Here is a 26,320-nt window from a genome sequence, read left to right as displayed (position 1 = left end):
CTTTGGCAATCTGCTCTTTCCCATCCTGAGTGGAATTGCTTTTGTTATCTCTCCTGCAGTCTTGGTTAGACATTTGAATAATTGGGATAGGCTCTTACATAGCTTGCCCTTGTGCTATTATACAGATTCTGTTTACACGTCTGAAATGGGGAAACACTGCACACTTAATTTTATTTTAAGACAAAATGTAACAACCCTGATGGTGCTGATGCTGTTGATAGAAGTGGTCATAATAGCTTATGTGTATGGCAAGTTACCCATGTGCCAACCACTGTTGTAAGCCCTTCGCGTTGGTTTTCTCTCTCAACCTTCCTAACTTTATGAGATAGGTAGTAGTATTAACTCATTTTCCAGTTGAGGAGATGAGGAATTCAGAATATTTATGTAACATCTCTAAAGACAGCTAGCAGGAGAGGGAGCCAGGTTTGGTACCAGGTTGTTTGTCTCTACAACTTGAAAATGTAGATAATCCAAAGTTCGTTTTTGCTTTGATTTATATTTTTCTCATCTATTATTTGAAGGGTGTTTAAGGGATAGAAAAAACTGAGAGATATATTAGTTTTTCTAAGTCTGGCATTGAAATGACTTTTCTCATCTTTGCACATGCATTACCTGGGTCAAGTTTGCTGACAGCAGCAAGACATTGGCAGATGCCAAAGGTATAATCAGGTGTGGTTTTTATTAATCACATTAGAAAATTCATCACAATTAGATGAACAGTGGGTTCTTTAAATACATTTTAGGTTTTGGGGGTCTAGCCCTGAGTGCTGAGGACTAATGTTACTCTCTGCAAATGGATATTCTTTTGTATTTCTGATGCCCAAGTTACTAAGCATTGATCAACGAGGGTAGTCCTAATGTTGAGTTTTGGCAACCCCAAATGTTAATCTTGCCATAAGCTACATGGCCACTGTACTTGTTTGCAAATATAGCAAAATGCTTTATAATAGCTATCCTTATTCACCTATGTCCTTTAATTAAATTTTACAGAGATATTTATCTTTTCACTAAATTGTCCCCAGACTGCAGTTTATTTAAGTTCGTATTTCTTCATTTTTTTCCTCTTTCCTGTGCATTTTTGCTATTTTTGATAATTTGCTGAGTAAATGTCTGAAGATTGTCAGGTTTCAACTTCAATTATGTAAAAACAAAATGTGCTTTGTGTGTGGGGGCGTGCCTTTTCTATGAGAGAATTTAGACCTCTGGGTTGATATTATGCATTTCAGATATGGCATTAGTTGTGAACTAAAGCTCGTTCCTTTAACAAGTTTGGTCTCCATTGTTTCCTAACTTCAGATTTTATGAAATAAGCTGTAACTAAAAGAGGGTAAACAACTAAAAAGATTTATTGCAGAAAATAAAAAAGTTAACCAAAGTATTTTATTGGTACATTCTTGGACAATATCACAGAATTGAAAGAGAATGGAAAGGAGGGATTTTTCAGCAAGGGTGTTTTTCCACTAAATTGGCACATAAGCAGCAAGATTAACGAAAGTACTTATTACAAACAGTAAAAAACATACATGCTTTTTTTTTAAAGTCCTTATCACACCGGTCAATCATAGAGGGGCATGAACAAAACCTCAAGACATGAAAAATCCATATTCTTTTCTCCAAATAGCTTAATCATTATTAAAATTATTGCAAAATATCCATATACCCTATTTAAAATAACAAAAGAGAACACAAATACAAGTATTGAACATATTAGTAACATGTACTGTAAAATACATTACTGGCATGCATTCCAAAGATCAAGACCTCTATTCAGTTCAACCAATACCTTCCTTTCATGTGACCTATCACATACCAACAATAAATAGGTGGGGCCTACTTTATCAGCACAGTTATTGGTCTTTAAGTATCATTTTTGTCTTAAAAAAAATAACATGATTTGCAGTGGTAATATAATCATAATTATAGTCATGTACACATGTTTTAAATTTGTTTTTCAGTCTGCCGAGATCTTTTTTAAAATTTTAATTGTTTTAAAAATTTCCCCAATAGTCGCCATCTGAGAGAACAGGGATCTATGAAAAGAGGGCATTCGAAAAAAAACAGTGAGCCGAGGTACAACATCGGATGGCAAAGTGCAAAAGTCCTCACAAACTGTACAGAAAATTTCAAAACCTTGCAACCTGGAAGTACATACGTAGAAAGACAGGTCAGCCCCAAAACGGTCCCTGTGGCTCTCAGAGGTTCATCCTAGAGAGCCTGGGTGGGACTTGAGTCTCAACACTCCCTTTGGTAGGGAAGGTCCAAAATTGCAGCCAAGTTGGCAGTGCTGATGCCAGTGACTTATTAAGCCAAGATAAAGTAAGAATATTTCATAAAGCAGCTGTGTAGGACACTTGGATCCTCTAACATTGGTTTCCTGGCTGGGGATGCTCCTCCAGTGATGGGCGACGGGCAGGACCAAAAGAGTCCTATGCCAGGTTGGGTGACGAAATAACTGAGGGTCTTCCTCCTCCACAGTTCCATGGAATGGAACAGGTTAGATAACCAGGTTATTATAACTGACATACTTCTTTTTTGCAGCAGGGCCTGAAAGAAAAATGTGAAAGAGTCATTTGTGGCAATGACCCTATTTGCAAGGTAGAAGCAGAATTAGATCTGTGATAAGCTGGATAAAAAGTCAAGATGGGGCAGTGTACCATTGTGGAATGTGCAAATCACTGTGGATTCCTATGACTATTTTCAAAGATGTAGTCCACTAAAATCTGCAGTGTCCAGCAATTCTCAAATCATTGGGGTTCTCTATTCTGAGATCCTCCCACTTTATGGTTTATAATGTTAGTAAATTTATCAATGGCTATCATCCTTTCTATTTACCAGCCCTAAGCTTAAAGGGCCCGCTCATGTTGCCGTGTATTTTGTTGTGTGATCCCCTCCCAGACCTTTTCGTGTTAAACGGCCTTTGCTTTGGAAAGGTATGTCCTGCATCACTGGAATTTACTGAGGTTGACTACAGATTAGGCCAACCAGAGTGCCTTCTCCAGTTCTGATTCACATGATCAAATTACTGTAGATTGACTTTTGTAGTGTTATCGTCAGTAAGTTGTAATGGTAATTTGCAGAACTATTTTCATCAAGGTTTGAAGCTACTTAAATCTTCCAGGTGTCTCAAAACACAGCCTACATTTATTTTCCTTAAATGTAGAATGCATTATTTTTCTGTTTGTTACAGTGATTTCAGGACTCACCTTTACTTACTCACTCATTCAATCATTCATTTGGTAGATATGTGTTGATTGCCTACCATCTGCCAGACACAGGCTAAGCATGGACGAGCAGCTGATGAGCAAATCAGGCCCTTTCCTGTACTTATGCTGAAAACAGACACCGAGATCCCAAGGTATGACTCTGCTCTATGTTCTAGTTCTTAATACCACGTAATACAATTGATGTGATGTGAAATGTTCTTTATTCATTAAATCTTAGTAGTTTTTCATCAGCTTCTGTTGGACACAAAGTAACTGTCATGTAGCATTTACAGATGGCTTATTTTACTTACTGTTCTTTGATTCTAAATAGTACTATTCATTTAACACAAGTAGCAAAAATTCTTCCAGAACTCTTGAGTGGGGATTTAGGTATGAATTTAGAGGCACAGAGAAGCTACAATACCAAGAGACAGTAGTATCTGAACTTTGAGTAATGCAGCCAGTATGTTGCAGATGCATATATGCACGTGTACACTATACAAAAAGACTGATCTTATTTTCTGGATTAAAAATTTGGATACTCCTTCCAGAAAATTCTGAGTTGAGCACTCATTTCTCTAATACATCATATTGCATTTATTAACTAAAATTAGATAAAAAATGAATTACATGAAATTCAGGATCCAATGGAAAATGTAGTCATGAGATCGGTTATGATGCATCCTCACTCAATAAATGCATGACTTCAATAATCCCCACTTCTATGAGAAGGCTTCCTTTGTTATCACAGTCTTCATTGTCTTCAACAATGTGGTTGGTTTGAGTATAAGGAGAAAAACTTTCTAAAGATTTTTTTTTTTTAACTCAAAACTATTACAGTATCATAGCTAGAAAACCCCAGATGACAGTTATAAGAAATAGTCACCGTGTGGCTTGTCAAATGCTAACATATTAATTATCCTTAGGACAAAGGAGGAAATAACAAACAAACCCAGAAGCTCATACTGACCTAAATATCTGAGACCACCTCTATTGTGTGATTTAAAAAGATTGTTTTCTATATAAGCATAACTGTCAGTGAAAAAAGTAAAACATATTTGAAATTCCTCAAGCAAGTTACTTAAAAACACCAATTAGGAAGAGTCTTTGCTAAAAAATAAGTAAGTTAGAAAATAATGTCCTTGCATTGTAAAGCTGAGATTATGTTTTAAAAAATTAGAAATGATAATAATGGAAATTCACCCGTGCTTAGCATGGATTATTTTCTAGTATTTTTTTAAGTAGCCTTGAAGTGAATGCTGTTTATTATCTCCATTTCACGAAGAATGGGGCTAGGTTCATATACCCAGGTCTGATTCAACTTTATCACTTACTTGAGATATGGCCTACATCAGTTCAATGACACTGAACTCCTTTACATCATTGTAAAGTGGGTAGGATAATTGTCACCATGTGGGCTGTCAAGGGCATGAACATATGAAATATCCTAGTTTCTCATCTTGTAACATAACACAATAATGTATTTTTAAATTATAAAATCCTGTACAAACGATTAGTCTCAGTACATGTTTTCTTTGCAGAATAGCTTAGGAATATTGCAGCAAAATGATGATGGAATTGTGTAGGTCCTCGATTGGCAGTTTATGCACTTTGCAGAACAATGTCCAAAGCATTATCATGTTTGTTTTTAAACCATTCTAGCCTTATGAGTAAATAAAGTAAGTGCCTATGGTGTCCAAAAAACTCCATTTATTTGAATAGCAATGTAGTTTGTGGTCTAGGGAAGAAAATTGCTTAGCTCAAAATAGTTGTGAAGTAAAACACTTACTAAGAAAACATTGTTATTTTAAAACAGCTAGAATTTTTTTCTTATAAAGTTAAAAGTTTTAAGGAACTAGAGGAATATATGGCCCGGTTCCTATTGAATATTTGAAAGTCATCTACATCAGTAGTTCTCAAAGCGAGGTATCTTGAACATTTGTTGTTTACAATGAGGCTGTTGTGTTGATTTGATAATCAGAGTTAATATATTGTTTTCATGTAAAAACATAGCAAAATTTCTGTAACTTTTTTATTGATGGACTCTACTTTCCAGTTGTTTTCAACAACAAAATGGAGTAAATAGTATCTGAAAAACAACACTATTTATAAAATTAAATGAAAAAGCTATAGACTAGGTGAAATTATTTGCAATATATTTAACTGATAAAGTATTGATATTCCAAATATTTTTAACTTATACAAATTAATAAATAAAAGGCAATCTAATTTTTTAATGGATTAAAGATATAAAAAGGCAATTTATAGGTGAGGGAAAACAAATAAACACACAAATTAAAAACACTCAACCTCATTGGTTAAAGAAATGAAAATTAAAACAAAATGGTATTCCATGCCCAGACTGTTACAAAACAAAAATGTACTGATACTAAGTATTGGTGAGGGTGTGAAGAAATGGAAATTCTTTGCCTACACTTGTAGGAACGTAAGTTGATACAGTTACATGGGAAAAAAATTTGGAAATATTTAGAAAAGCTGAAGATATGCATATTGTTGATTCAGAAACTTTATTTCTAGATATATATTACACGTGCACATGTGTAAGACTTCTTACACCCTTTTATATAATGGTGCGCTTTTTGATTCTCTAAGGGTTTTTCCTTTACGGGCTGGACACATAAGATAAATGAGTGAAATGGGCTAAGTGTACGATGTTAAGAAACAGTATGCACCATGATAAATTAGGAAACACCTGCCCCATCTAAACAGTATAATCACTGGAGGATGATATCTCAATTTAGTCAGAGATTCCATTTTTTTTTTTTTTTTTTAGAAAAAGAACTAGACTTCTATATTTTTATATAAAATTTCATTATTTGAAAATCTTATTTCAAAATTTATTTTTATTTATTGAGCATATATTATGTGCTGAGCTCTATTCTAGGCATTAGGAATACCTGTTTTATGTAGAAGATTCAATTCAATAACATATTAAAATATTTAGCAAGTCAAAGGAAAGAGGCCAGAGAATCTCTAGGCTGTCAGTTTGTAACTCTGATAATATCTGCATTAGTCCCCAAATTTATTTGATTATATAGCTCCGCCTTTTTAATAGATCTCTTTGTACTATACAAGAATATACTTTTTGAGATGTATTTTATTATTTTTTAAATCTTGATCCTAGCTATTCAGTCATTTGTGAAGCTAAACAAACTTTGGAGTACTGGTTTATTGGCTGATGAAACTTTGTTCTAGCTGGTTCTTTCTGAACACATTCTAAGTAGTATCTATGCTGCCCTTCCCCCCCACTACTGCTTCCCCGTCAACTAAAATTCAGTCATTAAAGTTATAAATATTTCAGCTGGGAGAGATTCTTTCATGTTAGGATTTGCAGTTATTAAAACAAAAGGAAATACTTTGTGTAATTACTTCCGTGGTCAATGACCATTTTCCTGCCTGTTGGTTTCATTAGTAAATTGCTTTTAGCCCAGCACTTAATGGCAGAAGAGTAGATGTGAATTTCAACTGTTAATTCTCATTCAGGATTTCAAAAAAGGCTAGCAAACTTTCTGTATTTTTTTAAAGGTAATTCCTTTTGTAATGATTTCTCCTAAATCTTTTAAAAATTACCTAAGAGCAGCGCATTACTCAGCTGAAAAGATAAGAAAGAGCAAGAATGAAGAACATGATTGCTAAAAAATGAGTCATTCACAATTATACAAACTCAACTCTAAACTAAAAAAAAACAAAACAAAACAAAAAAAACCGAGAGACTTTTCTACATCTCCTCAGTCCCACCCTCAACTCTGCTGCCACAATCTACTAGGAGAATGATAGATTATTTGTTCTTAGTTAGCTGGACAAAAAACTTGGCAGGGGTAAAAATGCAATCAATCAGTTAAATAACTCAGGATTCCAAATCACCATTCTAATCCAGTTGTAAAAACTCCAAAATCTGAATTTCTGTCCATCTATACAGCCAGCTATCTAACAAAATATTATTTAACATCTATTAAATTCCAGTTATTCTAATGCATGCTAATTGTGCAAAACAGATTTGGAAGTCTGTAAGCCATTTGTTTACTTCTCATTCATTGTATATTCAGATTATATTGAACATTTATAGAAGGCCGCCATGTGCCATCGACAAGGGTTTAACATTTGTTATTCTTAAGGATAAGGCATGAAATCACATTGTGAGGAAACCCCAAAGTAAACTGGTACCCTTCACCAATGTTGAGTGAGGGAGGCTCTTCGATGGATGGTGGGGCATCAAAGCTGTGTGTACCAGTTAGTAGTAGTATTTGCAGACAAGAGCAATGTAGTTTGAGAGAATAGGGAAGCAGCAGCCTAGAAAACCTTAGAAAAAAAATGTGCTAGGTGCTTGCCCCATTTTTACCAGGGATAGAGAAACAAGTCAGATATATTCCTGTTGATTTGGAACTTGTGTTATAGTGGGGGAAATGATTACAGCACCTGTGATACATGCTTAAAGATATTTTGCAAGGGCTAATTAACTTTGTCTTGATTGGCAGTGTACTATACTAAGTCTGGGAAGGCTTTGCAATGATGTGGGCATTTGATCTGGATGATGAAGAGTAAGAGAATGTAGGAAAGAGGCAGGGGAATGTAACTTACTATATTTCCAACCAGGTGTATGGGAGTGGAGTCACAGAGCTCTGGGACTCAGGCTGGGAGGGCGAGAGGGAAAAAACAGGTAATCACTTCAGTGAATATGCGTGCTGTCATACTAAACTCAAGATACTGGAAACAGAGTGATGGACAAGACGCAATTCCTATCGTTATTTAGCTTCTGAATAGAGGCATCTGTAAAAGGCTTTCAAGGCTACTTTAAGGTCCTCAACTATCAGGTGTTTGAAAACTGCAACTTGAAGTGAAACTTTGTATAAGGAAATCAATTTTACCTGAGGCTAAATGATAAAAATAAGTTCTTAAGCATTTTTCTGGTCACAAAAAACATTACCAAACTTCTAATAAAGGCCTGAAACACTTCTAATATTACACATCGAAATAAATGTAAGCTATACATTTAAAAAGATGAATAAAAATAAGTAAGATAATGATTTTCCAACGCGCTCATTCCAGTTCAGGGTCACAGGTGGCAGGACCCTCTCCCAGCAGCTCAGGGCGCAAGGCAGGGATCCACCCTGAACAGCCCGCCTTTCTATCACATCCCCACACTCACACAGACTAGGACAATTCAAACAAGCCGGTTCACCTCACACGCACACCTTTGAGATGTGGGAGGAAACTCACGCAGACATGGGGAGAACTTGCAAACTCCACGCAGACAGTGGCCCTGGCTGTAACTTTTTCCTCATTAACATTATAATGAAATGATGTTGAACAAAACAATGCTATTTGTGAACCTGCTATATTTGAGATGCCATGAGTGGTGGAGGTGCAATCAATGATTTTGAAGCAGAATCTTCAACACTTGCTGTTCTCTCCCTGCAATGCTAATGACCTTTTCTCCTTAACTGGTTACCTTCTCCTTGCCGGGTTGTAGATTCTCAAAGCCACTTGTTCCAGGAGCCTTTCCTGACTCCCCTCCAGACAAGTTAGGTGTCTCCATCCACTCTCTCATGGCTGCTTTCCTTTTATTTGCCATACTTAACACAACCAGGGAGAATCACTTATTTCTCAAGTGTATCTCCAATGTTAACACTGTGTCAGGATGGAAGAGACCATTTTTTTTCCCTAATGTCTAGGAAGTGTGTAATACATAGGAAGTGCTTAATATTTATTGATTTTTTTTTTCTTTGTTTTACTGTAGAGAAGCTTCTGCTCTCTCAAGTCATCATCACCTCTCAGGATCTTAGGAGAAAAATAGAGCACACACAAGAAAAAATACATAGCAACTTTGTCATCTTTTTTTTTCTCTGTGTCCTTGCTGATAATATTATGTACAGAGCTAGCCATTGCTATCACTCCTCAGATTTCCTTTGTAACTTTTAAACTACAGCATTCTTTTTTCCCCCTTTTCACATCCAAGGAAAGCCAAAGCTGCCTGGCTACAATTGACAGAAAACTTTCAATTCTATACTGAAAACAATGAAAGTCTTAATGTTTCTTTTAAAAAATCTAATTTGTACTTTAAGATATAAAGCATCAAGCAGAGGTTTACAGGGTTCTTAGAAGATGTATTTGAAGCAAGCAGACCAAGTTCTATTTCGAAACATCTTTAAGCTTGGCCAAGTTAAAATCTGGGTAATTTGATTGAGGCTGTATATATTTTGCCTTGGAAGAAGATGCACTGAATTACAGCATCAAAGATTTCTCCTTTTTCTTGTTATGCTCTTTGGGCATTGAAAAGCTTTTGTATATTTTGCAATTTTAATATTTTGCAGATGCGAGCATTCTGGAGTATATTATAGATGCAGTGCAATGAGGCATCCAAGATTGAAACGCGGATCAAAGTCTGTCTTAAGGATAATGTTACAAATAAGGCAATCATGATAAAATAGTAGTAGAGTAGTGCTTGCTCTTACCGGATACAAAGCTCTAGCTGAAATCCAGGCCTTGCTATTATTTTTGCCTAGGAGATCCATAGTCCATTCATTCATTCTTTTATTCATTTATTCAACTAGTAACAGTTCACAGTATGCTAGTAACTTTGTTAAAAACTAGTGGCACAAAGGTAGGGAAAATATTCTATCCTTGAACAACTCCTAGTTCAGTGTACTCAACACATTTAATGAGCACCTACTATGTGTCAGACACTGTGATAGGCAGGGAGGATATAGTAATATTACAATAAAATATGGTCCCTGCTTTTATGGAGCTTACATTCTTCTGAGGGGAAATGAATCATTTAAAAAAGAAGTAAATTCATCCAATTCTTGTTATGCATTGTTGTATTCTATAAAGTTGCCACACACACTGAATTAGAGAATATTGAACAATTGCTCCTAGGAGAAAGACATGGTTAAGTTCCTGTGAGCCTCCAGTCACAACATTTTCATCAACCAATCAATATATAACCTTGTTTTATGTGCGTTTCTGTTTAAAGACACATTATTTAATGTAGATTTTTGATTCATTACCATTGAACTCAGGGCAACAGCACTAAACTCACGTCTGAATGAAGATTATCTAACACATGGACTTTTTTCTATAAGTCACATCAAACCCTTCCTGCACTGTGCTTGGGGGCCATTTTAAACAGCAAAATACTCGACAAAAAGCACAAAAATGCAAAACACAGGAATTAAAAAAACTGCAAAAAGTACACTTGTTTACATATAAAAGCTAAAACAAGAAGGCAGAGTGATACTTTGTTTGTCCTCAGCTTGGAATGCGTGTGTATTTTTCTGCTCTACGTATCTCCACACATGAATGCAAAGGCACAAGTATTCATTTTAGAGTTATAAATCAATTTTAGCAAGTAGATAAGTTCGTAAATGCAGATTCTGAGAATAACAAGAATCAGCTATATGATGATGCCAGGCAATCCCAAACACCCTTAGATGGAAGTCACTGCCCTAGGTAAAGTGGCGAGTAAGGTTTCAGAGAGGATGACATCTGAGCAGAGACTTAAAGGAGATGAGAGAGAAGTTATGCAAATATTTGATCATAGACCAAACAGTAGGTCCAATCCCTGAGGCTGGCAGATGAAAGACCAGAATGGCTAGAACAAAGAGTGAGTAGAAATGGTAATATGCATGAAGAATTCTGACGCTGGCAAGAAATGCCATCAGAACTTGTGCACAAAGGAAGAGGTGAAAATTATTGTCTGATGAACTCAGGAAAGTTTTCAAAGAAGAGGAGTGTTGAACTATGTCTTGAGCATTAAATTATAGACATCTTCCAGGCAGGCCTAGGTATTGGGGGCATAGGCATTGAAGAACATTCCAGTTGGAGGATACCATATTGGCATAGCCATATTCTGTGAAAAAGCTTAGGATTAGGAGAGAACAGCAAAAAATTTGAAGAGTTTGGTGAATACAGGGTTCATGCTGAGAAGAAAGAATGCTGGCAGAAGGGATTGCTAGGGAGATTAATTTCAGATTGCCAATGATATTTTACGAAATATGTAGAGTTCTGTATATTAGAGTGAATTGTGAGAAGTTCATCAATATTTGAAAAGCGTGAGTATACTAGTAGTATCCTGGAGGATGGTTCAGAAATGAGGTAGAGATAAAGGATAATAATTACAGAAAAGCAGATCAGCTTGGAGCCGATGGAATGATTAGGAATGTGTTTGCCATGAATGGGGTTCTAAATGATGAGAAGCATCTCATAGGGCCACAACTGCCCTCACCAACAGCATGTTCTCCTGGGGATGAGGTAGAGGGAATCTCTCATTTGTGCATTTTGGCCTGTATGCTCCTGAGAATCGGTCCTTAAAGAGGCCTCCATGAGTGATTCTCTTAGACGATCTACTTCTCTCACTTTGCCTTCTGCCATTCTGTTGTTGTTAGCATGATCCAAAGCCGAATAAGAACACTGTTATATATTCTGACCAATTATTAATTATAAGATGGCCATTTCTTCTGGATTTTTCACTGAAAAAAAGGCGCTGAGAATTTTATCTAGTCCTTCATTTTTTTCCCCCTCATTTGGTGTATCTGTGTCATATTATAAGTGGCTTCTTAAAATGTTTCCTAAAGCAGTCAAACGTTGAATGCACCACAGGAAGCCTATAAGAGATTTTTCCCCCCAACACTAGTAAAAATAGCTTTAAAAATTAAGTGTGTCTATTCATCTTTTTTATGAGTTTGGCTTTAAAATATGTAAATCATTGTGTGAGACCTCCAAGGTAGAAAGTGCTGGGTGGATTGCTGATGTCTTTTAAGAGCAGGAAGTGGATAGTGCCTGCCAGGTAATTGTCTGACTTGGTCTGTCACCCTTCTCTCAGAGTGCTTGGTCTTGTCCTCTGAGCAGCCTGCTTAATCCACGGAGACTAGCCAGTTTGGCACACTAATGTACAGAGGTTTGGCTTCCCTCGAAGAAGTGTCATTGGCACAAGGTAGTGTGTAGAAGTAATAATGTAAATACTGTGCCTTGGGTCAGAAGAATAATCAGTTCCTGATAAAGTTCCTGTCTCTTTTAACCCAAGTTCTTTGTGTGTGTATGTGTGTGTGTGCGCACACACACGTCTGTCTGTCTGTCTCTTTGTCTGTCTGTCTTAGGAATTTATTTATTCGAAAGAACACTGTTAAAGATTGATAAAATGCAGACATGGAATGGAAAAGTAGGGAAAGAATTCTGAGTCAGGCTCCAAAGCTTTTTACAGAGAGTTATTTCTCCATAAAACCCGTGCCACGAGAACACACAGGAAAGGAAGAGAGTGTAGAAGCAGAGATACCCTCTGACTGTTGGTCACTTGATTATGGAATGCTCTTCCCTCAGATATTCCCAAAGGTGAAAATAACCTTTTCCTTTTTCAGGTTTCAATTTAAATGTCACCTCTTGGAGAAGCCTTTCTTGACTCCATCTCTAAAATAGCACTCACCATCTTCTAATTTCCCAGCCCCATTGTGGCTTGCTTTCTTCACCTACCACTATCACTCTCTGAGGTGTTTTATTTACATTTCAATTTATTTAGTTGTGTTCTCTCTAGAATGTAAACTCCGCACATCCTGTCTTCATCACCATTGTATCCACAGGACGTATAATAGTGCTAAACATTAACATACATACATACATACATACATATATAAATAAAATAAAATGGTGAAAGATGATAGGAGCTTGTTTCGGGATTAGTTGGAGCTAACGACAAGGCACTGACTCACTTCTCTGTCTGATATTCTTGAAAACTTCTGCCTTTGACTGCTTTCTGCCAGGAACTTTTCTTCTTCACTCTGAAATAGTGGATGCAAAGTGATAAAGAACCCCAGAGGTCTGCTTTAATCTGTTTCCTGGAATGTGAAAGTCCATTGATGTTTATAGTTACTCAATCAGAGGGAACAAAAGTTATTCATAAAGAGCACAGAATGATCAGGAATAATCATACTGTTAGTTGAGGTAAGGGCAGAGAAACTTTGTATTCAGGTAAAAGGTAGATGGAACAGATCCCTAACCTTTCTGTGCCTTAGTAGAGACTGTGACTTCTATCGGAGGAAATGGAGTCATGAAGCAGAAATTGGTTATGGCTGGGGTCTAATATTAGCAAGCTCGGCTCTGCAACTAAGAGCTCCCTTAGCTAATCAGCCTATGCTCAAACATATTCAGCTCCTAATGATTCCCTATTTTCCATCTTCAGTGTTCTCTATAAACACTTTCTTTACTCTCCTTTTCTCTTATGTGTCACCACTCTGTTACTTTGAAGTGAGCTGAAAATACAGGTAGGATATGGTGGATTTGATATTGAACTTTAATGCATATATTAGGCTCAAGAATTTTAAGACTATTTAACATTTCATAGGGATATCTATCAAGTTTCTGATTGTAAATTGATGATTTATGGTCTTCCCTTAAATGTATTGTGTTTTCTCTGATGATAGCTAATGGACCTTTCCACACTGACCATTCCTCTTTGTACTCAGGGTCAGAGCATTTGTGATGGGACTTGAGGTATTCTAATAGGAGATCAGAATCCTTATCACTAGATTTCATAGGGGATCTTGTGGAAGGGAGCACTTAGCTGGATTAAAGGCATTGGGTCTGAAGAGATTGGATTGAGGAAGCAGAAGGATTACCATCTATAAAGAGAAATGAGACTGAAGGTATGAGCCCACAGACTGGATGTTAAATAATATTAGAGAATTCCTGTGAACTTAGAGATGATAATGATATGATAGTAGTACTATTGGAGAATGTCTGTACTTTGTGATAAGCTAAAAATTTTGGAGTAAAGCATCATGATGTCTGTAGTTAACTTTAAAATGGCCCAAGACAAAAGCATATAGTTGTAGCAAATATGGCAAAATGTTAACAGTTGTTAAATCTTGGCAATGCATTGTACTATTTACTACTCTTTCTACTACTCTGATTGTTTGAAAAGTTTCATGATTAAAAGTTTGAGACTCCCTCATCTCCAAAGTTGCTTCACAACTTTGCTGGGAGCCAGCCCTACTTTTGTCTCATAATATTTGCTACTAAGAAGCAGTACCCTCAAGTCAATCTTGTGTCTTTGAGAAGAGATGAAAATAAATTGCGATAGTTCCTCTGGCCTGGTATGGAACTCTGATGATGCTAATTCAAGAGCGATCATCAAAACAACCACCAGGGTAAAAGGCAGAGCAGAGGGAAAAATGGAGAGACAGAAACACAAGGATAGCCACCACTCAGTGATATGACCTTGGGCAAGAGACTTTATCCTTCTGTGCTCAGTTTTCTCACCTGAAAAAAAACAGACCTAATAATAGTACCAATCTCTAGAGCTGTTATGAGGATTAAAGGAATTAATGTATGTTAAGACACTTAGAATGGGGTTTGGTATAATTTTACCCAATATATTTTAGCTATTATTAGCTTCCTTTCTGGACGCATTTAGACTCACACACACATAACACCTGACTCATCGCGTATGCATATGCTTTTCCCTTGGAAGAAAGAGGTCTTTCTAAAGCAGAAGGTCAGGCTGCCTGTAAAACAAAACTGAATTAGTTGTTTGGGTTTCGGACATAGTTAGGGTGCCAACTTTCCTTGAAGAGGCTTAAGGAGTTGTCAGAGCAACTAGTGCATTTCATCCACTCATTGAAAAGGAATCTGTCAAATCACCGTGAACATGTTTCCATGTTTCCAATCTATTCAGTCACATTGCTATCATTAACTACTGTTTCATCTCTGCAAAAGTGTGATATTGAAATCTTGTGCTTTGAGAGCTTGTATTAGTCAGCTGGAGCCAAAAGGGGAAGCAGGGGTTTTGCAGTTCCTATTACAGCAAAAATGACAGGTTCTTACTGTATAGAAAGATTTTTTACACATAATCAATGGCTGCTGCTACACCTACATACAATCCTTGTCACCTTTGTATAATATTGGAACTGGCAATCATTGATTCTAGGCACTCTCATTGTAGCACTGTTATGTTATTTGCAAAATCAATTACTGTAGTTTGTAAATATGTATTTATTTATATATTTCTTTATCCATTTTGATTAAATAAGTTGGATATCTACTGATGAGTGCTATAGGAATGTCAGATTAGCTGAAATGAGTTACTCTCTATTGATTTACTACTCGACTTTGCAGTTAAGAATTGAGCTGTGTCTGTACTGATAAGGCAGTGTAAAGATGGGGCAACTACCAGGTGGATTCTATCAAAAAGACTGAAACCAAAGCTATCCATGCATGTCTATGACATATGACTGTATATATCGTATTACTCAGGTTGGTTATCAAACAGATTTAGCAGTGATCACTCAAAATTTCATGTTTTCCAGGAAGCTTTTATGTATCCTCAATACCCCAAACAATCTGCTATATCCCAAAGGGTACTCTGACTTACACAATATGACCAAAAATGGTGTGTAGTGAATCCTTATAGAAGTGGTCGACATGCTGAGATAATGGGACATTAAAAACTTTTTCTCTTAATAGTTCTCGTTTCCTAGAAGTTAAGAAATGTATGGATCCTGGATGAGGCATCAAAGAGTTCAAATACTTATGCTCTGAATGTAGTAGCATTTGTTGAACTGTTAAAATATGCTAGAAACTCTGCTAAACACTTTGTATTCACAAACCTTTTAACCTTTTCAGAAACCCCTATGAGGCAAGTACCAATATTGTCCCTACTTTATTGAAGGGCATCTCAGTCTTAGAGAGATTAAAGAATAGATGTTCCCACCTTTTCTAAACTATGGTTTCTGATAAAGCAAGAGAGGACTATGAGAGGTGGAGAAGACTTCAGGGGCCACAGATATTTCCTATTCAATAAATTTTTTTTTTGAGTGTCACGCAGGGCTAGACAGAAAGTTCCAAGAAATCAAGATATCTCTGTTGCTCCCTTCTTATCTTTAGCAACTCTCACCGCTTGATTTCTTCCTTTGAATTCCATAACCACTTCCCATGAATGTTCAGCTTGTTACAGGAGTGAGACAATCCTTTAAAGTGTTTGGGAAGTTTTGGTGACTGAATTGGCAGTTGGATACTTAGGTTCCAGGAAGCTGAGAAGCATTACTATAGGCAGTGATATGCCCTGACAGCAAACCTGGCAGATAGTATTGCATCGTTCAGCATTACCTTCCTTCTCCCCAAAGGAGCCAGTGCAGAGCAGATACTTTGAAAGGCTTGGAGGTGAGATCTGAAACAGACCATATGATCACAGGTCACCAGGACACTCTTTAAACTCAGAGAAAGGGCTATGGCTAAAAACAAACAAACAAAAATCCCAAAGATTGACCAGCCTTTGCCTTTCCCAAAAGAAGAGAAAAATGGCATCACCTAGTCACTCATTTGGTAGGCGATATCAAGCTATAGCTGAGAGGCCTCTCATGTCAGCCTTCTGAAGTTAAAATTCCAGCTTTGTTCCACAAGCTGTGATCCTCTAAGCCTAGTTAGAAGATAGATTTCTCTATCATTTCAGAAAATAAGAGTGGGTCTCTAGATAATTAAGTTTGGCTGAAGAAATATTTAAATTTCTAGGAAATGTCTATTGTTTCTGATGACAGCAACACAGAAAATTCTTAAATCAAGAGTATTCTGAAAAATCTGAGTTATTGGGTTGCTAAGGAGAATAATACTCCTTTTTTTCACAACTACTTCTAAACAGTTACCATTCCCTGAGAAAGTTATCTTTCCCTAGGTAAGTCACCTCAGACTGTCATAACATTCACAACATTCCTGCTACAACTACCCATCTCACTGGAATCAAAGGATAAAACAGCAATCGGTCAATAAATATTTACCAAATCCTTAACATAAGGCATCTTCCTTCCCAGGTTCTAGAGCTACAATGGGTGCACAATTACATAAGGCATCGCCCCAGCCCTCTGAGAACTTCTAACGTGATAAAAAACGTAAAATACTTCACAGCATTTCAAGGTTGCTAACTTTAGTAAAACCATCATCAAAGATTCTGCTGCTGTAAGGGCAGTCATTTGTTATTGGTCAGTTCTGTATGACCTTCTGCATGGGGAGTTGTTTCCTGGATCAGATGTAGATGCCAACCTGTCAACAACCGTCTAACGGGGAAGTCCAGACTATTGGCTGGGCCAATGATTCCTGCTTAAGTATCCTCTTTGGGTAGGCCTGGTCTTCTGCTTGGATGGTTTTTGGATTTTATCATATCTATTTTCATTTCCAACCTCACTCTTGGTATGCCATTGGAGAGCTGGCTCAATTTCCAGTCCCTGGTGTCTAAATGAATCATTCTCCCCTCTCTTTCTCTCTCTCTCTCTCTTTTTTTTTTGCTACCTCACATTAATGTTGTGATCTGAGGTCAAGATCTCCTGAAGGCTTGAGATAATTCTTCTCTATTCTTTTTAGTGTTGTCTCGATTTGAGGCTTTCTATTTTATTACTCCTTCCCCCTTATGATGATCAATCAGTTAGTTATTAAGGTTCTTTTGTTTATTGTGAGAAAAATGTACAGAGAAGGAAGTATGAAATGAAGTTGGGCAAGACTCATGGGCTATTAGAAATTGGAAAATGAGGATAATATTTGAAATGACTGATTAAAGAAGTTTACTTAATAATATTAATGGTTAAGATATATAGAGTGTTTCTTAACCAATAATATTAATTGTTAAGATTTACAGATATAGACAAATCATTGCATTATAGACAGATTGCCTCATCCACCCACTGAGAAGGTACTTTCATTTCCCCCATTTTGCTGGTGGGAAAAGAGAGACATGGAGAAGTTAAGTATAACTCCCAAGACCACACAGATGATAGGGCCAGGCCATTTGACCAGAGCCCATGTCTGAACCACTATGAACCTCTTCTTGTAATTGTTTTTGCTCATCCACTTTATTTTAGAAAATGAAAATACTATAAAGCAGGAATGTGGAGAAAAAGAGAGCAGGGGTTGACAACATGCAAGGTGCTTTCTGCCGTCATGCTTTAGTGTTCCTCTGATGCCATATGAGTGAGAAACAATAAAATGTAGTAATGGGTTTTGAAATTTGGAGAGCAGAGTTCCATTTATAGTAAGCATCCTGGGTAGAATTTGTGGTCCTGAATGTTATTCTCCTCCCTCTCTTCCTCTAAGAAAGCTCACACCTGGAAATAGAACCTCATTTCTGTCCAGTACTGAAGATTCTCTATTCCCGTTGCTGATGTACCTGGGAGCTACAGGTTGTCAGAAGTTGTCCAGAAACAAGAGTATATCAGTTTTCAATGGGACATGAATTTAATGTATCTCGGGTCCTTGTATTTGAATCCAGGTTTCCATTTAGTTTGTTATAATTCCTATATTTGAACAATATATCCATTACTTCTCTAAAGTCCAATTAAGACAGGTGATAGATTAAAACACCCATAATATGAGAATCCTTTGGCTGAAAGGCTGGACTCTTTCTGGTCTCTGAGGGGGAAAAAAAAATAATGCACTAGTAGTTTCCAGGCCTTCTATAACTGCCTGTAGACTTTTCAAATCAACCTTACTTCATCTGCCTAAAACTGCAGTCAGTAAGATGGTTGTGCTTTGCCTCTCTGCTGACGAAGAAGTTAGTCCAATTTTAATCTTTTAAAGATCAATTTTGGAAGTATTTTATATATATTTTTAATGATTTCAAAGTGAAAACCCAAATTGTTCTATCTATAATTCATCTATTTTTAGATGGGTTGGAAGAAATGGATCACCAATCACCCTATTGAGAAGAGGGATGAAAAAAAAACGATTCATTATCAGGAAATTAAAACAATCCCAGGAAGATAGCCAGTGTTCTAGCTTTCTACACTTGCAGTCTTTTCCACAGTAGCACCAATGGTCAGAAAAATGAACCTGAGACCTTTCAGAACTTTCACCTGGCAACAAAAAAAAAAAAAATTAAATAATGCTTGGCATGCTTCACCAAGTAAACAGAGTGATATATTTTTGAAAATAAGAATTTCAACTGTAAGGAATGAAACAGAGTGGATAGTATATAACCCCAAGTCAACTAGAAAATTCAATAAACCTCAGGCACCTGATTTCCCTTGCTTGCTATTTAATAATCAGAGTGTTGTTGGACTAAGTTTGAATGAATTCACTCACTTTTCAACCAGCTTTTTGGATGTCCTGTAATATCAAATATCAATTTCTGTAAGACAGCCAACTATACAAGTGTAATCATTCAGCAGCATCATTCAATCCATGGGATTGGGATGTCCAAATGAACCACATTACGTATTTAAGTTGGATTGAGGCTATTTATTTCATTCCGTTTCTGTGTCCTCTGTGGCACTGTGTGAACAAACTCAGGCAATCACTGCTCTGCCCCTATTTCCTTTTCTATAAAAACTTACAGATGCTTTCTACTCCTTAATATGTGTCTCAGGCTTTGAGATGTTGACATGTAAAGTACTAAACGTTGGTATCCCTTTTGCTGGAAATGGTATTAGATAATGGTCAATTTACAGACTACTTCATATTCTGAAAGTATTATTTTCCCTGCAGGCAGAGTAAATGGAAATGAGAGCAATAAAAGTATCCCAGACTGCGGGTAGTTATGGAATGAGTGTGGGGAGTTGAGCAGGCATATTACAATGGATTATAAGAAGGAGACAGCTTGTATGCCAGTAGTGGGTTGCAAATGGGCACGGGTATATCCATCACAGGTGTCTCTGAACTAGGAAAACATCTTCCACAGCATGTTAGAAAGCTCTCTAATGGCCAAGGCATCAGACCTTTGAAATAGACCGTGGGTTTTCTCCTGTAACCAGAACACTTGATGGGTTTCTTGGAAGGGAAAGACCTGGTGGTGCAACAGGGAGGATACTAGTCAGGAATCAGATGTGGGGGGATGACACTGGAGGGCAACTTGACTTAGGGGACAGTTGCTGATTTCCTGCAATCTCCTTGCGGGGAGGAGGTGAAAGTGAGTAAGGAGGACAGGAGACACACACGATGCAGTGGGAGGTGAAAAAGAAATAGGAGACAAACAATTGATTTTTTAAAAATAAAAAAGGCCGAATTTCTGACCTATAAGTTATATTTTCTCTCCATATGTGCAGAATATATATGAAGAAGTGTTAATAAATGAGACTCTGGAGCCAGACTGTGGTAGTCTGAATTCCTCTTCTGCCACTGACTTGGTGATCTTAGGAAGGGTGGTTAAACATTCTGTGCTTCAGTTTACTTAGCTGAATAAGAATAATAATAGTACTTACTCAATGAGTGGTTCTAAGGGTTATATAAATAAAGTACTTAGTAAACACTGGCACTTAGTAAGCATTTAATATGCACTTGCTATTATGTTGGTTCCTGGTAAGCATTCATTTGTTCCCTTCTGTCTCCTTTATTACTTTCTCATTGTCAGAGATACATTTGGAGATAACGTACAGAAATAAATTATTTTAATTACTCATTTAATAGGAATCGTGTGATGAATTCCTTTGTATGCTTATTTTGGAGCCATAAGGAATTCCAGAGTTCAGGTTAGCTTCCCGAGGGACTATCTTTTAGTTCTGGGCTGTTTTTCATTTGTATTCCCAACCTTTGGCATGTGTGTCGATTCACTTTGCAAGTCAAGCCACAACGTTGTGTTGGCTGTTCTGCTTTGAGCAGCAGAGAAGACCTCTCAAGCGCTCTTCTTACAGAAGGAAGTGCTTCTGAGGGCCGTGTTTCATTAGAGCTACTTTGATTTTATTCAGATGCAACAGGAAACATTTATTGGGCACTCAGTTGTTGGGTTTGACCTCTGTGAATATCCCTAGGCTCCTCTCCACCCCATCTCAGTACCCTCCTCCCCCATCTGATAAGGAAGATCGGTGCTATTTGAGGGTGTTGCACAGACCCACAGACCCAAGGAGTGAAGCTTCTAAAGATTATCAGAAAGGAAATCAGGCTCTAGTAGTGAGGCAGCTCTGATTCTCCTTCTTTCTAAAGAGGGAAGCTCAGAACCATCTTGCTCTTGCTTTGGTTTTTCTTACTTTGGTTTTTTTTACTTTTCTTACTGACCAGGGGCTGTCATTGTAGGTGGACAACAGAGCCAGTTCTACCATAGGTTTTACAAGAAACCTTTCGATCCCTTGTGCTTCCCTCTCCCAAGCTTTGACAAAAACAATCTCCCACGTGTCTTAACATATTGGTTGGTGATAAAGACTCAGCTAAGGGTAAATAGTCATGTGTCTCTGCTGTTTTGGTAAGCTATACAAATATATTTCTCTTAGGGACACTGCAGGGTATCCAGATGATCATCATGTTGCCTCCATCTTTCTCACTAGTCATCACCTTATTTTAATTCAGAGATAAAATACTTTACTCTTCAAAGATTGTATGGTCTGCCAGTGATCTTTAATCATTCTTGTTTAATAATGGTCAATTAAGTTATTATCCCTACAGAGAAAATAGTATTTTCTTGTAACAGTCCTTTAAATTGACTAGCACGCAATATCATCTTTGAGGACAAGTAATACTGACATTGAACATATGGTGTATCGGGATCTGAGAAACTTAAGATGCCTCCTTGGAAATGGATATTGACTGTACTTAATGTGCTATAATCACTCAGCAGATATAGCTGCTAACTACTTTAGTAAATTATATAATGGCTCTCCATGAGGCTCTTACACCTAAGGAAGTATTTACTGCTACACAGAGCAGTTGGGTCATAAGTACAACTTAAAGCTGAAGCGATTTATTTATATTTGGACTTAGATATTCCTTAAAAGATTTCTAAATGAAGGATATGCAAGGATTTGTTAATTCCCTTAGGTGTAGGGGTTTATTGTATAACACCCTTCCCCAAAATGCGCTGTTTTATTCAGCTTACAAGGAACAGTTTTGAAGAAGCAATCTGCTTACAAACATGTTTAAATTTGCTAACTTCTCTTTTTCAAAAACATTGTATAAATCAGTAACAAAAATACAGAATGGAAACTGCAGGATTGCCAACAAAACAAAAAACATATCCAATGCTTAAAGATACAGTAATAGATGGGTAGTATGATTAATGATAAAGAGATGCCTCAGTTAGCTATTGGGGTTTAAATACTGAACGTATGTGTCCTACTGATATAGTCGTTTGGAAAATCAGAATAACACAGTTGGAGAGAAGCTATTTGATATTCACTTATTATAAACCAGTTTTATTAAAACCAATTTATTTTCTCAATGGAGTAGAGCAAGGGACTAGTCATGTTAGAACTTCGACTACCTTTAATTTTTAAGTGACTGTAAGAATGTTTAAAGTGCTAATAGGGGGAGTTAAAGTAGCAGCTTAATCAATAGAAAATGTTCAGTCTCAATAGATCGTATGTGAAGCACTTTGACCTGTGAATAAACAGCTCAAACTTGGCTCAGATATTGGTAGCTAGGGCTGTAAACTTCTCTGCTGGGCTATTCAGTGAGGAGCCCTATAAAACCAAAAGAAACAGAAGGTGAGAGAGATGTGCCATTTCTCTCTGAAATCAAAAGGCATGTCTGTGGTCCTGCGAGAGCCTTGAATGCCATATTTTTGGCAAGGAGAAGCCTAGCTTCAGCCGCTGCTTTGGCTGGGAAAAGAAGCTACCAGCTTGGTGGCTGTTTCTTTGCCATTGGCCTGGGAGCAAGGTTGATTTAGCATTTCCACCTGCAAATGTTCATAGATGGGATCAAAGCCACACTCCAGGGCAGAAGCTTTGCAATACCATCATCCCTACTGAATGATGTTAGCTGTGGCTTGCGATTGTGTCTCTTTAGACTTAGGAGTAAACTGACTTAGTTATAGGCTTTCAGGATCCAACCAGTTCTTCAGAAGAGAAGATTCTGCACAGGGGGAATTATGTGTTGGCAGCCCTTGGCTGCCACTACCAAGCTATCGTGTAGATACATATACACACAAGTCAGCATGAGGCAGCTTGAGAGAGCAGATCGGTGCCAAAGAGTTAATTTCAAACTATAATGTGCCTGTGAATCACCTGGAGATCTTGTTAGACTGTGGATTCTGACTCGGTTCATCAGGGATGGCACCTAAATTTATTATTTTCCAATAAGTCCCAGGTGCCGCTCCTGCTGCCCATGGAGCAAACATTGAATACTGCAAAGTGTTAAGAACATTTCTAGAAATTTACATCATGTCAAGTTCTGTTACATCATCTGGCCTTGATGGCACACACAATTAAAAGGAGAACTGGCACTTTTCATGAGACTATTCAAATCATAAAAGGTTGAGATAACTGAAATAGATCCAGGTTGAATATTCTCTGGTTTGAGATACTGAAATGGTTGCCTCAATTTTCCATTATTTTCTACATATGTTTAAAGAGAGCCTGTGCAAATATTTTCTCCCCAAGTCTAATTTGTTTACTAAAACGTTCAGAATAACAAAGCTTTCTGGATGGCACAGATTGGCAGAGTGTTTTGTTTTGCATTCTGGCTTCATTCAGTAGATAACCTTGGCAATACATGCTCATCGAAATAGGGTTCAGAAACACCTGTCTTTCAATTCTGCATCACAAGAATGACTGCAGAGGCTCCCTTTGTTTAATTCCAGGAACAAAAGAGATAGCGGAGATGGTTTTTAGAAACGCCCTTCTTTTAGTCCAGGTCAGTGTCTTTACCAAGTATGCACTTCTCCCAGGTACCAGGCAATGGGCGGGGGTGGCTCAAGACAAACTCAAACCACTGCCAAGAAAACAACATTCACGGCGCAAGCTGCCCATGCAGCCCAGGGGCCAACTCCATTTTGATAGCTTTCTCATTTAACTTTTTAATAATTATTATGTACTTAACACAGGGGTCCCCAAACCTTGAGTGTGGACTCTTAAGAATGGGCCACACAGCAGGAAGTGAGTGGCAAGAGAAGGAAGCTTCATCTGTATTTGCAGCCACTCCCTAGCACTAGCATCACCACCTGAGCTCCGCCTCAGATCATCAGGCATTAGATTAGGTTGGGGACCACTTTTTTAACATGAGTTATTCTAAGAACTTTATTTGGCAGTAATGCCTAAACTATTCCATGTGTCAGGTATTATTTTCCCTATTTTACGTAAGAGAAAACTACAGTTTAAATCAGGTAACCTGTTCAAAGCCACAGTGGAAATCAAAAGTAGAGCTGGAATTCACTTTTGTTCCTACTCCTGGGCTCTTAACTGTTAGAAATCACTTGGGATTTCACAGGAGACATGTTATGAGTTGAATTATGCCTCCTCAAAAATTACATATTGAAGTCCTAACTCCTAATACCTGTGAATGTGACCTTATTGGAAATAAAGTATTTGGGAAGGAGAGACAAAGAAGGGTGAGAGGGAGCAGGAGATGCAGAGGAAGAGGAGGAGAGAGAGATGTGTTGTCCTAACAAAATAAGCCCTTATGCTGAGTTCAGCTCAGAGGGATCACAAATTTGGGGCTCCAGTACAATTTATCCAATAAACATATCCCATAAATAAATATATCAAGTCTAAACACTCCGTAAGTACTATTTCGTGTAATACAAATACACCCGCATGCTAAGAGAAATAGCTGTAATAGCTGTGAAAATTGAGGCTTAGAGAGTTTAACTTGCCCAAAGCCACACAGGTAGTAAATGGAGGAACCCAGAGTCCATCTGTCTAATGGTCCCATCTCCTGTCCTAAGTACGGTGGGCAGGAAGGCTGGTGCCGCTTGGAGAGAGTGAAGTTCTCCTGGAGAACCTGTAAGTCAGAGGCAGAAGAGCTGTGGGTACAGAGCAATCTCTTGGAGCTTGGTCATATGTCAGCATGACAGAACTGCTCATTTTAAGAAAGTCACTAACTGTCAAGGGCTTGAAGCATTCTCATGCTCCTATTCAGTTATTTAGATATGTGCAGAAAGAGCAGGAAGCAGATGGACTTTTCTTGCTATTTTAATAGCCTATGGAAAATGGTAGAATGACTTATCGGTTTATGCTTTTCACAAACATTCATTTAAATGGCATTAATCTTTGAAAAGCGATGGGATTTTGTATTCGTTAGTGAAGGTAATGATGGCCCTGATATGAAATACACAGGTTAAATCAAGATAACCCAGGGATGGAGCTGTGGGCCCAAAGTCAGTGGTCTGTTCCTTGATTCAGCACACGGTTTCCTGAATGCCTTCTGTGTCTTTGAGGCATCTTGTCTTTGAGAAATCTTATTCTGAATTGAAAGTCAGAGGTGATTCAGGTCACATCACACTCTTGATGATACTCTTAGAGACTGTCTCTCACCTACAGTTCTGACCTCATTTCCTTCTATTCTCCTACTCATTTATTACACCAGCCTTCTTACAATTCTGGTGCATGCCAAATTTTTACATACCCCAGGACCTTTGCACTTGCTAAGTGCTTGATATATACTTACTGCTTTAAATATCTTCTAGAGATACTTGCATGGTTTATGCCTTCTCATCATTCAGTCTTATCTCATGTGTTATCTCCTCAGGGACATCTTATCTAAAATAGCAACACCTGGCCACACTATATGCCTCAAATTATTTTCTGCAAATGTATCTGTTATTTGCCTTTCTTTTCCACTAAAACATAAGCTCTTCATGGGTAAGGATTTATCACGAATATCATTGTGTCTGACACTTAAGAACCACTCACAAAGGAGAGGTTTTGTGAATAATTGAAACTGGGCAACGACAAAAAAGTGTGAGAGAAACAGGTACAGATTTATGGGAGTGCATGGGTAGTACATTCCAGTCTTAGACCAGAAAAATATTCAGAAAGGCGATGAAGCCAACATAAGGTTGAGATTAGGCAAGGGAAGAAGGGAGGGAGGTTTTTGCCAGAGAGCATGGTACATTTTAGAGGCTAAATATTGTTCAGTATGAATGAGGTGTAGATTATGACATTGGGGGTTGAGAGAGATGAATCTACAGCAAGATCTTTCAAAGGTTTTGTTCCCCATGCTGATGAATCTGGAGAAATATATCCTGTGTGGTGGAACAAAATCTTAAGCCAAGTAAAGGAAAGAACCAAGCATCTCTTGGTGTGTGTCACTTATCTAGACAGGACCAACACCCCAACTTTTCTCTACCCTGTTGTTACTTAGGTAAATGCTTCCTGGCCTGGAATATTCAGTTAGGCCTCAGATTTATCTGCTGGTTCTGGGGCTCTGGTTAGCTTCCCAATTTACTCCTTATGTCACTATCTGGCAAGGTCCCAGGAATGCGA

The 26,320-nt window shown here is 37.6% G+C and overlaps 1 protein-coding gene and 1 long non-coding RNA gene across 3 annotated transcripts in view; one reads left to right on the top strand and one right to left on the bottom strand.

The window, feature by feature from the left end:
- Positions 1-1,358: 1,358 nt before the first annotated feature.
- The window catches only part of GRM7 (glutamate metabotropic receptor 7), a 158,744-nt gene continuing 133,782 nt past the window's right edge, over positions 1,359-26,320 (bottom strand). For both annotated transcript variants that reach the window (XM_039886602.1, XM_039886604.1), the window contains one exon: positions 1,359-2,544. Coding sequence is in view for 1 of the 2 variants with exons in the window: in XM_039886604.1 (XP_039742538.1) it covers positions 2,495-2,544 (50 nt within the window). In the remaining variant the exon portion in view is untranslated. The remainder of the gene's footprint in view (positions 2,545-26,320) is intronic.
- The window catches only part of LOC120621426 (uncharacterized), a 99,500-nt gene continuing 76,425 nt past the window's right edge, over positions 3,246-26,320 (top strand). The window contains exon 1 of the long non-coding RNA XR_005658156.1: positions 3,246-3,355. This is a non-coding gene — a long non-coding RNA (uncharacterized LOC120621426). The remainder of the gene's footprint in view (positions 3,356-26,320) is intronic.

This window comes from Pteropus medius, unplaced genomic scaffold (assembly GCF_902729225.1).
Source record: "Pteropus medius unplaced genomic scaffold, Ma_sr-lr_union100, whole genome shotgun sequence".
NCBI classification, from domain to species: Eukaryota; Metazoa; Chordata; class Mammalia; order Chiroptera; family Pteropodidae; genus Pteropus; species Pteropus medius.
The sequence above is the reverse complement of the archived record's forward strand: the minus strand, read 5'-3'. Positions and strand labels throughout refer to the sequence as shown.